This window comes from Hyaena hyaena, unplaced genomic scaffold, assembly GCF_003009895.1.
Source record: "Hyaena hyaena isolate Hyena2069 unplaced genomic scaffold, ASM300989v1 scaffold_180, whole genome shotgun sequence".
In the NCBI taxonomy this organism is placed as follows: Eukaryota; Metazoa; Chordata; class Mammalia; order Carnivora; family Hyaenidae; genus Hyaena; species Hyaena hyaena.
The window spans coordinates 313,828-328,084 of record NW_024080811.1 but is presented as its reverse complement, the minus strand read 5'-3'; the positions used below and the strand labels follow the sequence as shown (position 1 = coordinate 328,084).

Genomic DNA, 14,257 nt, shown 5'->3' with positions numbered 1-14,257 from the left:
TCAGCTTCTAATGATAATACCATACATAGCCATCATAAGTACATTTAAAAGTACCCTTAATGTTGGCAACTAAGCATTTATTTAAAAAAAAAAAAAGAATTTTCACTAATTTATTGATGAAGAATTTACAACTGTGTTTTCGCCTTTTGTATTTATTTCCAGGTCAGCCAGCATTACTAACCTGTCACTGGATCGATCTGGTTCTCCCATGGTGTCTTCATATGAGACATCTGTCAGTCCCCAGGCTAACCGAACGTATATTAGGACAGAGACCACTGAGGATGAACGCAAAATTCTTCTGGTACTGGTCCAGTATCTTTTTTTTTTAAAATGTTTTATTTCTAGGAGAGAGAGAGAGACAGCGTGAGCAGGGGAGGGTCAGAGAGAGAGGGAGTCACAGACTGAAACAGGCTCCAGGCTCTGAGCTGGCAGTCAGCACAGAGCCTGACGCGGGGCCCGAACCCACGAACCGCGAGATCATGACCTAAGCGAAAGTCGGANGAGGGAGTCACAGACTGAAACAGGCTCCAGGCTCTGAGCTGGCAGTCAGCACAGAGCCCGACGCGGGGCTCGAACCCACGAACCGCGAGATCATGACCTAAGCGAAAGTCGGACGCTTAACCGACTAAGCCACCCAGGCGTCCCTGGTCCAGTATCTTTGACCTGTTGCTAGTTTGAGCATAAAGATTGTTTATCTCACTGAGTTTTCTTTCTAAGAAACCTGCAAATAGTCAGCATATAAGTTAATAGACGAAATAAAGTGGTCAGGCATTCCATGCTTGTATATTTGCATTAATATTTGCTTTACCCCATTCATCTGGTAAGATCAGAATTCAGGTGCCTACGTCATAGGAGCTCAACTTTTGTTTAGGTCCCAGATTGGTTTTAAACTTTAGAAGATGCTTTGTATACACGTGAAATGCTTTGCGTACATTTACTGCTGTATGTTTATGTGAGATAATAATCAGTTGTTTAGTGAACTTATCTGTGTATAAGATAACTGTGTTTAATACTGGGAATGAGTCAAAGAAATGAAAATGGCTTTGGTTCTCAAGCTTACAATTCAGAACGTAGAAATGAGGCTGATGGGCAGGTCCTAAATAGTAAAACAAGTAATACTTTAATAATAAGAAATAGAAAGATCACTAGTAGTGAGGGAGTCAGAAAAGGCTGTACACTGAAGGGCTTGACCTGGACCTTGAAGGATGGAATGGATTTGGGTAGGCAGTGAGGAAAACAAATCCTATTTATTTATTTATTTTTTAAAATGTTTTATTTATTTCTGAGAGAGAGAGAGACAGAGACAGAGACAGCGTGAGCAAGGGAGGGTCAGAGACAGAGAGGGAGACACAGAATCTGAAACAGTCTCCAGGCTCTGAGCCAGCTGTCAGCACAAAGCCCGACGCGAGGCTGGAACCCACGAACCGTGAGATCATGACCTGAGCCGAAGTCAGATGCCCAACTGACTGAGCCACCCAGGTGCCCCAAAACAAATCTTATTTAAAGCTGTGACAGAGTATAGAGGTGAAAACAACCATGACATTTTCCATGGACCAAAGTAGAATTTATTAGTTGAGAGAGGTTGGGGGAGAGATTAAGTTGGAACCTATGGGCCGTGAGAATGGAAGTTACTTGAGGCTACCCAGTAGAACATAATGAATTCAACCTTTACAAGTTTAGTTTGAATCTGTAGGTGCTGAGCAACTTTGGAAGTGATTTTGAGCAGGGAGGAATGCATTGAAGGCCTTTCTTTAGGAAAGTGCAGCAGGCAGTTAGGTATAGGTGAGAATGGTGAGAAGCTGGCAGAGTGATGTGACACTGTCACACCACAGGAAACAGAGTGGTGTGACTGATGATGTGTCTTCTTCCTTGCCTTGTTTCCAGTGACGATATGCTGTTTTGTACTTAGATAACTAGGAGATAGGTCATACGTGCCATTGACTGAAAAGATTTATTAGGGATGGTGGTTTTTAAGAGAAAATGGTATGTTTGAAATTAGATGAGCTGAGTTCAAGTTGTTTCCATGCACATGTCATTTTTATTAAATCGTGAGCACAAAGAAATCTAAGTTGAATTTCCTTTTATGAGTCTAAAAATCACAGGAGAGAATTTGAAAAGATGTGTCATATCCTTCTCAGGAGTAATTATTTGCTGATAATGTGATTTCAGGACAGTGTTCAGTTAAAGGATCTGTGGAAGAAAATCTGCCATCACAGTAGTGGAATGGAGTTTCAGGATCACCGGTACTGGCTGAGAACGCATCCCAACTGCATTGTGGGAAAAGAATTAGTCAACTGGTTAATCCGAAATGGGCACATTGCTACAAGGTAATGTGATCTTAAGAAAGAGTTTTTGATATAATTTATTTATTTATTTTTAATGAGGCCATAGCATTGAGATATTAAGTAAGGGGAGCAAGGTTTGTGATTAGGGTGCTATTTGTTTCCTGCATTTGGAGCTTAGGGTGCTAATTAGTCACCCCTTCTCTCTTCCAGCTTTTAGCTAGTAGCAAACAGATGCAAGGAGCCAAATGGGGTCACAATTTATCTTATTTATTAAAAGCAGAAGTGTGTAGTAATTCCCAAAACACAGAGCTCTCTGATTAAGCAGGATTGGGGAATGTAGCTAGATATTAAGAACACAGTGGATTCTCCTGCTACTGTTCCTGAATCTGGACATTGCAACCTATCTTGGGAATGGAGCCTGTAAGTCATGCCTGTAGTGGCCTAGGTCACCTCATAAACATTTGTGAAAAAGAGACAGTCCTGTTGCCTTTCAGGGTATCACATCCCTAAGCTATTCTACATGATTAGATTAGCTGCTGCTCCTTTCCTGGGAAGAGACAAGTATGTCGGAAGAGAGTCAGAGGGTTAGCAGTGAACTCTGGGTTCCAGTTTTGCCTATATTTCTTTTAGTTTTGTGCTTTTACTCAGGTTATTTAATCTCTTTGAGACTTGGACCTCTCAGTTCCAATGTGAGGAAAATATATGGTTCTGTGAAGAAGCCCTGAGGATATTATTTCATAATATGGGCTAACGAGCTTCATAAATTGTGAAATGCCATGTAAATACAATGTGTTGTGTCTATTTCATGTATGTGTGTGTATATATTTCATAGATATATCTGTAATATGTGGTATCCTAGTCTTGCCAAGACTGTAAGTTCCTTGAGGGCAGGACCCATGCTATTTTCCTATTCTCTCTTTTTTTCCCCTTTGTTTTTACTCTAGTAATAAGAAGGTATGCATGCACTGAGCACTTGGGACGTGTTTGTTGTAATTAAAATTAGTTTTTGGTAGGACTGCCTTACCAGCAGTTTCTCCTTTACTCTGGTACCTGCAAAAATCTTTTAATTTAGCTCCAGGTCATGCTTCTTTTACCCTTCACCTATCCATGGACCATTTGAAATTTCAACTGATGAGAATGGAAAAAAATTCAGTTTGTGTCTCATCTTGTACCTGTGAAATTAGTCTGATTTTTAAAAGTTTTATTTTTGTTGGTCTTAATTCAGGGCACAGGCTATAGCAATCGGACAAGCCATGGTCGATGGACGGTGGCTGGACTGTGTCAGTCATCATGACCAGCTCTTCAGGGACGAGTATGCACTGTACAGACCATTGCAGGTAGTTTCCCATGTCCCCGCCAACCAGATGATAGCTCGCTTGTGAAGTCTTTATTCATCATTGGGAATAAAAAGTAGTTGAAATACCCAGAGATACATTTTCTTAACACGTTTTCTCTGTTGTTTACTTGGTAGTAGTGGTATGAAAAACCAGTTGGAATCAGACACTTTTCAGTCGGTATGGCTTTACTTACTTAAGCTTGGCCTTGTATTACAGTTGCTTGTCATTTGCCTTGAATGGATTTCGGTTTTATGATGTCTGTGGTTTTAGGACTAAAAGAGAGTATATATAACTAAATGGTTGAAAAAATTTAGTATCACCAATGCGGTAGATTTCGACACATTAGCTATATTGTGTAGCAATGGTAAAATGGTGGATGTGTCTATATCTTTTTATTTTGATTAGGGAGGTGGAGATTATTTAAAATTGATCTTTTAACTTCTTAAAGATAAGCTTTCACTGTTGGTTTCTGTTAATTTGTCGAATATCATGTTTAGTAGTACCTTTGTGAACTAAAATTGGAAACTCAAAGTTTAGAAAAGACAATGGTATGATGTTATTTGTTTAAATTTAACAGTTGCTTTCTAGAATGTGTCCTAGGGTCGGCACAGGATTCGAATAAATTCTAAGCCATGTTCACTCTCAGGACTTAAAAGGATGAAATGAAACACTGTAAAGTCTGTATGTTATGTTCTGCTCATAATGTGCTGCCTAAATCTACTGATTAATGAGAATTTTAATTTTAGGAGTGGAATTGTCAGCATAATGTTGGTTTGCAACTTAGTTTCTATTAGCTTAATTTTATGTAAATTTATTCAGCGGTTAGCTTTGTAGAAGTATCGGGCTAGTGTTTATTTGTAGTGTGACAGTCTCGCAGTGTTGCCATTGAAGGGGAATTACTTGGCTCTTGTCTTGATCTTCCCAGAGCACGGAATTTTCCGAGACCCCTTCTCCAGACAGTGACTCCGTGAATTCTGTGGAAGGACACTCTGAGCCATCGTGGTTTAAAGACATAAAGTTTGATGACAGTGACACAGAACAGATAGCTGAAGAAGGTGACGATAATTTGACTAGTGAGTTTAAACTTTCTAACATTTTAATTTCTGTGACTCATTACTGCTTGTGTATGATAAAGCGAATGTCTTGTCTGTTTAGTTGAAACAATCCTACTTTAAGTTTTTTTGGCTCCAACTAAACATAAACATCTGATCGCAATCCTTGTTCTAGATACAGTATTTTCTTAAGAAACCAACTTGTTAGGCTACTGGCGTTTTCAGATTTTGCCATAGTCTCTAGTTTGCAGCAGCTTAAAAATAACTCTGAGCTAATAATACCGCAGCAGACCACTTTCTCACCTCTTCACTATGATATCAGACTTTCTCTCTGCAGAACCTCCAATATATTTCTCCATTAAAAAACTCATTTTATATTTAATGTGTTCAAATTTTATTAAGGCTACCCAGAAGTACGTGAAAATACTGTATCCATTTTGGTATTGCACATTGGGCTTGTATATTAAAAAAACATTTTTCTCCTTTCCTCCAATACCCTGATGAAACCCGTTTTTACTCCCCTCCTCTCCCTATATTTCTTTTCCCTCCCCCCGACACTAAAAGCTTCTGCCAGTCCTAGCAAGCGCACATCAGTCAGCAGCTTCCAGTCCACAGTGGACAGTGACTCAGCCGCTTCCATCAGCCTGAACGTGGAGCTGGACAACGTGAACTTCCATATCAAGAAGCCCTCCAAGTACCCACATGTGCCCCCTCACCCTGCCGACCAAAAAGGTAGGAGGTGGTCACCGTCCGGAATCCAAGCACAGGCTGGAGAGCGGGGCCGTAGGATCTCACGCCAGCCTGTCCTTCTGGCCTCGTCGGTCCCACACGGCGGAGGGGACTTGGTGTGGGTTTTGTTCCACCCTTTCTCATTTTCCCCACACCCTCTCCCCACACTTTTTTTTGATTGGTTCCTTTTATTTCTCCTTTTCTCCCTCAGTACCACCACACACAGTTGAAAGCTTGTAGTCTCTTAAAGGAACTACATCTGACTGCTCTTCCCTTTGGCATAATGTGCAACTTCCAAGGTGGCATTTCTTGGCATTTATAACATGGACGTTCTGCTCTATTCATTTCTCTTTCCTCATTTAACGTATTAAAGCCTATTTGCTTATGCTATTAACCAGTAACGTAGCATTTCACTAAACCTTTTCAGGTACTTGAACTATATTGGGGGGAAATCTTTCACACATTCTGAAACATCTTCCTACTGGATTTTAAAACGCTTATTACGGAAAGAACAGACCGAAGATTCAAATTTCTTTCCTGATATCGTTGTATTTTTTCCATGGTTTCTAACTGTGATGAAGCTTCTCACAGATATTTGTTTGCAGGGAAGGATTGTGTTGATCATACTCTCACGTGTACTTCAAGGCCACCTTATATCGTGGTTATTATTATTTTCCTTCGTTAGTAAATAAAATATCATTCTTGTGTCCACCTCAAAACAAAATGCTTGTGATGTATATGCCATATTTATAAAAAGGTTTTCTTCTCTGAGTGAACGAAATGATTGCATTATTTTTAGTTGTCTTGTTTGAGGATTTATTCTACTGACTCAAAAATATTAATGGGCATATCCAAAAGACATTTGGTATAAAAGGAAAAGTAAGATAAATCATTGCTAAAATCCATTAGTACCAGTACCTAAGAAATGAAATGCTTTTTTAAAGTTGATGTTTGCTCTTTTGGATATAATTAAAAGCCAAATTTGAGGCACCCGAGTGGCTCAGTCAGTTAAGCATCTGACCTCAACTCAGGTCATGATCTTGCAGTTCCTTGGTTCGAGCCCCACATTGGGCTCTGTGCTGACAGCTCAGAGCCTGGAGCCTGCTTTGGATTCTGCATCTCCGGCTCTCTCTGCCCCTTCCCCGCTCATGCTCTGTCCCTCTCTCTCTCACAAATAAATAAACATTAAAAAAATTTTTTTAAAGCCAAATTAAATTTTAGCCCTAAACAGGCACTATGTACAAGTAAATAAATTAGGTAAAAGTAAAAAATATGTAAGTATATAATTGTGAGATTGTATTATGTTGTAGTAACTAAATCATTATTATAAAGAAGAAACGCTTTATTCCATGATTTCATCTGGAGTTTGGATTTTTAACATTTAGCTCTCTGAAGTTGAATTGTTTCCTTAGATTGGAAATGCTTTTCAATTCCTTGCTACTTCTTATTTTGAGTGTAAAAATATGGTCAGAAAAGAGAAACTTTTGAACCTAAACATCTATGGTCAAATAATTGGAAACAAACTCCCATTTCTACAACAAATTTCTCATGATTGTCAATATCTTTTTTTAAGTTTGTTTACTTAGTTAGAGAGAAAGAGAGAGAGTGCAAGCAGGCTCCATGCTGTCAGTGCAGAGCCTAACGTGGGGCTTGACCTCACTGAGATAATGACCTAAGCTGATATCAAGAGTTGAACGCTTAACTGAATGAGCTTCCCATGTGCCCCGCATGGTTATCAATATTAACCATTATCCTCAAGGTGTGGTAAAATAGCTTTTGAGAGTTATAGTAGTAGGGGAAAAGGAGGGAAGCAAGCCAAAAGAGATTCTTAACAATAGAGAACAAGCTGAGGGTTGGTGGAGGCCAGTGGGTAGGGGGTGGGCTGCAGGGTGATGGGCGTTAAGTAGGGCACTTGTTGGGATGAGTATTCGGTTTTGTATGTAAGTGATGGGTCACTAAATTCTACCCCTGAAACTAGGGTAGCTAGTTAACTAGAATTTAAATAAAAACTTGAAACAGAACAACAAAAAATTATACTAATAAAAATGTGTATCTTATTCAAAAATAGAAGTTTAGAGAGGATGCGGTAAAAGAGGAGACTTGACTAGCATTGTATATGAGTAAGATCCATGTCTTTATGGGAATCATCAAAAATGGTAAAAACAGTGGAGAACATTTGGGCAAATAGGAAAGGACAGTGCACTAGACACGACAGTCGACACTCAGGTGACATGAACTGTAGTCTGGTCCCCTGGAGCACAGCTGGGTGATGCTTTGTAATGAAAATGACGGATGTGAGTCAGAGGTGGCATGTGTTGTGAAGGATAGCTATTCTCTGGACGGGTGTGTTGGCAATGCAATTTTGTTTTGCTGAAAGTAGAATGTGAAATTCATTTTTTACTTGATGTTGATTTCACGTCTTAGAAAGTTAAATTATGAAAACCATGAAGAAAGTGACCTGTCATCATAGGTTTCATTATAGCAAAAGGTGGACTGCTGAGTAGTTAGACAGTTTGCTTTAGGACGCCTGACTTCATAATGTTGGGAGAGGAATGAAGTAGGAAGCTTTGAAAGTGATACTTTTACAGTTCATCCTCCAGTTGTATCCCAAAGGAAATTTAAAGGGGAAGCATCTGCAGTTGAAAAAAGCACCATGAATCTTCTGCAACCTCTCTGCTCTCAACCTTTTAAAAAGATGGTCTATAAAAGTTGTGAGAGAAAAAACCTTTTTTTGAGGATGAATCTGAAAGGAGGGGCTAGCACTTAAAAAAAAAAAAAAAAAAGACAGGATGATAGAAGTCCAAATGGCACTGATGGGTGGACCAAATGCCAAGAATATCTCAGAAAATATATTTTTTTAATGCTTATTTTTTATTTTTGAGAGAGCACACGTGTGAGAGAGAGTGGGGGAGGGGCAGAGAGCAAGGGGGACAGAGGATCCAAAGTGAGCTGACAGCAGAGAGTTGGATGTGGGGCTCAAACTGATAGAGTGAGATCATGACCTAAGCTGAAGTTGGATGCTCAACTGACTGAGCCACCCAGGTGCCCCTGAGAAGAGATTTTTTTTAATTATGGTGTAAAGAAAGGAAAATTAGGCCAATGATATGACAAAATTATATAATATTAATTTAAGCTTTTTCCTCTTGCCCCCACTGAGATCTTATCAGGAAAGAACTAACATGGTTAAAAGGAAAGTGAAGTCCAAGATAATGAGATGATAGGGAATGCCTGGTTTTTAAAAAATTGTATTTAAAGTTTATTTACTTTGAGATAGAGGGAGCAAGCATGAGCAAGGGAGAGGCAGAGAGTGAGAGAGTCCCGGAACCATCATGGGACTCCATCCCACGAACTGTGAGATCATGACCTGAGCTGAACTGACTGAGCCACCCAGGCACCCCAAGAATGCCTGGTTATTTTCAAGTCTTTTGTCAGGTTCGGTCAAAAGCTATTAAGGTAATTTAGAGCTGTGATCATGGGGGGCCAGAGTTTGTTATCTTAGAATTGTGGAGAAAAGGAGAGAGGGTTGGATGATTGTAGCCAGAGAGGCAATAAACTTTTGAAAAGGTCGGTTCTTGTTTTGACATCGGAAGTTGGCAAAATTGTAGAAAAATTTAATGAAAAGAATGTACTGTTGTATTTAGAAAGAGGATTAGTGGTGAGTGGGCACCAGTGTTGATTTATTACAGTAAGTCTTTTCAAAACAACCCCAATTCCTTCTTTTACAGTAGTAGGAGATTGTTAGCTCTGGAGACTGTGGTAGATCCTGTTGTCTTTGATGTTAATAAGACATTTAATGATCTCAATAACTTGAGGTTAGTTTTGCACTTGAAGTATGTTAAAGAGGTAGTTATAGACGGTAGTCATATTTATCTGTTAAAAGTACAGACCCAAGTCTCTATGAGTCTGTATGCAAAAAACACACAGAAAGAGATTAGTGGTTTGGTAAATATAGGAACCTAGTGGTGTCACTATTAATATAACACATTGATTTGTACTTTAATGGTTGTGCCAGATACTGGGAGAGTATCCTGATATCAACAGGAAAGGGATGCTCATAGGTTATGCTATAGGGCTGGGCTGTCTATCTGTATTCAGTTCTTGCTCAACAAGCTTTTTTTTTTTTTTTTGGTCAGTACTTTTAGTGTTTTCCAGATTCACAAATCATTAAAATATGGAAAGAATAAGTGCACACTAACTTGATGATATTAAGACATTGTCAGTTTTCTTGACTATGTAAATGGCATTGTGGCTGTAGAGAAGAATGTCCTTATTTAAAAAATTTTTTAGTGTTTATTTTTTGAGAAGGAGAGAGGGAGAGCGAGCAGGGGAGGGGCAGAGAGAGAGGAGACAGAATCCGAAGCAGACTTCATCATACTATTAGCTCAAAGCCCAGTGTGAACCCATGAACCGTAAGATCACGATCTGAGCTGAAGTCAGATGCTCAACCGAGCCACCCAGGCTCCCCCGAGAATGCCCTTATTTTTAAGAGATGCATGCTGAAGTATTAGCGGTCCAGTGTCATGATGTGTGTAGTTTCAAATGGTTGGGGAAGAGCATACACATATATGTAGGAAGAAATCAGATGTGGTAAGTTGACAAATGATGAATCTGGGTGAAGGGTATACAGGATTTTCTGAATGTTTGGAAATGATCTCTCCTGGGGGGTTGGAAATATATACATGTATTCAATCTTTAGTATGAAAAGTAAAGCTTGCAAAGCCAGTACATGAGTTGAGCAGACAGGTTGGCATTATTCATTTCTGTGCAGGGGCTGTAGAAATAAAGTATAACATCTATTTTTATTTGTCCACATACTTGATTGATTGTATTTGGCTTGGTACACATGAATTTTCTACATAAAACTTTTTCTCCGCTTTCTTGTTCAGAAGATGATCAACACTGACTTATAAACGTAGTGACTTCTGAAGGTTTTTTGTTATAAGTGAAATCTATTTGGAAAGAGTTTTGTGGAGAATCTTTATTTTAAAAGGCTTAAAATAGGTTGTGGTTTAGTTTGCATAGTAGAAAGAACCTAGAAAAGTTCCAGGGGAAGTAAAGAATAAGTTTCACTTGTAAGGGAAGTATTTAATATTCTGAAAGTTGTAAAAGAACACAGCATGTGTTCACTTATCTTCTGGCAACTATTTGGCAGAGTTTGGTTAGAATTTTGAAAAACTGAAACTCTTAATTCCGAAACTCCTAGAAATCCCGATGAGTTGTCTCTATTCCAGTGTCACTTGTGTATTAATTTGCTTTGTAGCTTGTAGTCTGAAATTAAAAACAAAACAAAACACCTTATATGTTTTTTCAGGTGGCTTCTCTACCACTGAACTACTTTGTGTGACTACAGAGTCATTATTTGTGAAATACAGCTGTTCATGAGAAAAATGGTGTCACTTTTTTGGCCTGTCATGCGTAAATTCCTGAAGATCTCAAATTTCATAAACTGGTTCAGCTTTGATAAGGGAAAAGCAATCAGTTAAAGGGTATCTGACTTTACTGCTTCAGGGTTCTGTTGAGTTATTCACGTCTGTGAAGTTTAGTATGAAGCGTGTGGAAGAAGTCTGAAGATGCTTTTTTAGCCTAAAGCTCTCTTGAGCTGGGCAGTGTTGGGTTTAGTAGGAGTAGTAGTTCGTGTGTAGGTGTGTTCTCTGTATAATTAGGCTGGCGTGTTACAGTCATAAGTCTGCTTTTCTTCCTCCTCTCTCTGCTCTCTCCCCGGTATGCAGAGTATTTGATATCTGACAACGGAGGACAGCAACTCTCAATAAGTGACGCCTTCATCAAAGGTAATTTTACCGAAAGCTTGTTTGTTATTGTCTTGTTTGTGAGGATGTGCTTAGGGCCCAGCACACTGATTGGCACAGAGTAGGTACCGAAAATAAATGTGATTGTTTTAGTATGATGGGAACACAGTTTTTAATACGTATGGTGACTCTGAAACGGTTGGGAATGAAGAATATAAACTTGGACTTGGTTTGAGACAGAATAGCTGATCTGAAGGGTAATTGTTTAAAAGCTTTTAAATAGAATTTGAATTTTTTTCTTTTAAAGTTATACATAGCTTCTGCTTTCCAAATCATGAATATAGTATTAAGTATTGATATACATATCATCAAGGATTCTCAAACCTGTCAGAAAGCCCCCAAAGAGATCTCCTCCAATTGAACACACTGCCTGCCCTGTGGAACTGGGAAGAGAAGTGGGCACAGGAGATACAGAACTGATTCTGCTGGTCCATTTCTCGGGGACAAAAGGCCGTACAGAAGAGTACAGGCTTCTCTTACACCTTCCCCACTTAGCTTACTGTGGAGTGCTGACAGGCTTCGTTAGTTCTTACCACTCCACAGCTTAGACCTCAGAAAATGGGAGGGCTTGACATAAAAGAGAGAAGGTGGGACAAGCTGGTGCACCGGAGGCCACTCGCGGCCCATTTCAAAATTTAGAAGGGTTTCTATACTCACCTCTGAACACCTGGTTCAACCAGAAGTTTATAGGCCCGCTGTTTACATAATTAAAATGCACAGTTTTTGTTTCTCGCATGTGGACACGTTCTTTCCTTTTAGTGCTGGACTACTCTGTTGAAAGCTTTTTTGTTTGTCGGTTTGCTTTAAGAGGGGGGAAGGATGAGAGAATTTTTGTAAGCATTTCCCACCTCTTTCCATTTATTCAGTCACATTTTTCAGTACTTCTATAGTGAGCATTTTTTGGCAAAACTTTTTAATATTACCTATTTTTTGTTTAGATCCACTTTAATTCTTTTTAGAAATGTAAAGATTTTACAGATTTTTACATAGATTGTTATCATGTTTTATTATTCCTATATAGTTCATTTTTGGGTCTGACTTATAAAAGTTTGGTTAAAAAAAGGCCTTTGTTTTTTATGTTGAGAAAGAAACACTATTAAGAATTGTCGGGATAGACTTACACTGTCAAGTGCTGGTTCAGACATATCAGAGCTGAGCTTTTCTCTTTCAAGTTCAGCCCCCACACCATCACATGTTCCGCCGGCCTTTAGAGTTGTGCTGAATGCAGTTTTTAGTTTGTGTTCTTATAAGGAGAGCTGGCCCCATTCTTTTTTAACGTCCCCAGCTAAATAAAAAGACTATAAAAAGTCTCATTTGTTCCTCAGAAGACATATTTAAAATTCTTGGCTTAAGAGGCCTTGCCATTTATGTAAATTTGCTTTTCGGTGTTCTGTCTCTGATTTTGGCTGTTTTGAGTTGATGATCTAAGTCAGACTTAATTTTTTTATTTGTGTATTGACACATGTCCATGCCTTTTTATACCAATAGTTTGAATGGACCGACTTTAAAAATTTAAAAAGATAAATTGGCACTTTCTAAATCTGTAAGTATGGTATAAAATGCAACAGTGAAACACAGTGTCTTCTTTTATACTTAGAATCCTTATTTAATCGTCGAGTTGAGGAAAAATCCAAAGAACTGCCTTTCACACCTTTGGGTTGGCATCATAACAACCTGGAGCTGCTGAGAGAGGAGAATGGAGAAAAACAAGCCATGGAGAGGTTGCTGTAAGGCAGTGAGCTTTTTGATTTTAATTTTCCATTTTTATAATTTTCAATGACTTGGTGGGTATATGCATAGTTTTTCTTCCTCAGAAAGTCAAAAAACTAACGTTACTTAGGAAATAAAGCCTATTCTGATGAACTTTCTTGTAAGAGTCCTCAACTGTGATTGTCTGTGCCCACTGTAATTTATGTGTTAAAATTTCATTGAATTAAAAGAGTTAACTTAATTGAAATACTCACAGATTTCATTCATGTGCAAAATCATTAAGGTGCAGATAAAATAAGATTGACTCAAGGAGATCTTTAAGCCATCATTCATATGCTTATTTCTTTGTAGAATCCCTGTCGATTCGGAATTCATGTCTCTGCCGGTATTAACTATGCCAACTTCTTTCTTGTGACATTTTTGTAGTTCAGCTAATCATAACCACATGATGGCACTACTCCAACAGTTGCTTCATAATGAGTCATTGTCACCATCTTGGAGGGACATCATCGTATCACTGGTCTGCCAGGTTGTTCAGACAGTCCGACCCGATGTCAAGAACCGGGATGATGACATGGATATCCGTCAGTTTGTCCATATTAAAAAAGTTAGCACGCTAATGCTTTTCTAATGCTAGGTGCTGATGGGGTGGGCCTGGTAGTAGTTTGTCTCTTCATGGTAATCTGAAAGGGGTTCTTGGTGAGGAGGGGAAGGTTTTTCTGCCTGATCTGTTTGTTAGCAGTTAATTTAAGGGTCATGGAAACCACTCGTAGGAAGTGAGAGGTGAATGGAAGGGGTGAGCTGGGCATGGAGTGAATTGGGAAACCAAACAAATATGATTTCTTCCTTTCTTGCTTCCTTTTTCTTGACATGTTATCTATGAGAAGACCTCTTCCCACAGGTTACTGTCACTGTTCTGAGGAAAAGCAGTGGGTAATTGCTTTATTTAGATAGTAATGGAGTCTTGTATGTATTTTTTGCCTATGACATTTGACTTAGTAATGGTTTTAATTGCCAATTTGTTTGGTCAAGTTGTTATTTTAGAATACCAGCTAATACTGTAGAGAGTGGGAAATGGGTAAATAGACAGTCATGCTACATGCCATTAATTATTGGTTGAAAGGAAGAGCTATATTCTGGAATTTTCTGTTCTGATTTGATTACGTAGGAGTTAAAATTAAAAATGGAACTAAATAATGACATCCACCTGACTGGATTCTAAGGATATATCATCGAGTTTTGTTTTCTTGTTTCCTTAGATCCCAGGTGGAAAGAAGTTTGATTCTGTGGTTGTCAATGGATTTGTTTGTACCAAAAATATTGCACATAAAAAGGTA

General features: G+C 38.8%; 1 protein-coding gene across 11 annotated transcripts in view; it reads left to right on the top strand.

Annotated features, from left to right (window-relative positions):
* PIKFYVE (phosphoinositide kinase, FYVE-type zinc finger containing) overlaps positions 1-14,257 on the top strand; it is an 80,572-nt gene that overhangs the window by 21,375 nt on the left and 44,940 nt on the right. For 5 of the 11 annotated variants that reach the window (XM_039240612.1, XM_039240617.1, XM_039240613.1 and 2 more), the window contains 9 exons: positions 163-307; positions 2,170-2,327; positions 3,511-3,622; positions 4,548-4,695; positions 5,239-5,406; positions 11,133-11,192; positions 12,808-12,937; positions 13,347-13,527; positions 14,180-14,254. In XM_039240612.1, coding sequence (XP_039096543.1) covers positions 163-307; positions 2,170-2,327; positions 3,511-3,622; positions 4,548-4,695; positions 5,239-5,406; positions 11,133-11,192; positions 12,808-12,937; positions 13,347-13,527; positions 14,180-14,254 — 1,177 coding nt within the window. Of the gene's footprint in view, positions 1-162; positions 308-2,169; positions 2,328-3,510; positions 3,623-4,547; positions 4,696-5,238; positions 6,037-11,132; positions 11,193-12,807; positions 12,938-13,346; positions 13,528-14,179; positions 14,255-14,257 lie in introns of those variants that run through there. The other 6 variants (XM_039240618.1, XM_039240615.1, XM_039240614.1 and 3 more) reach the window with 4 other exon arrangements.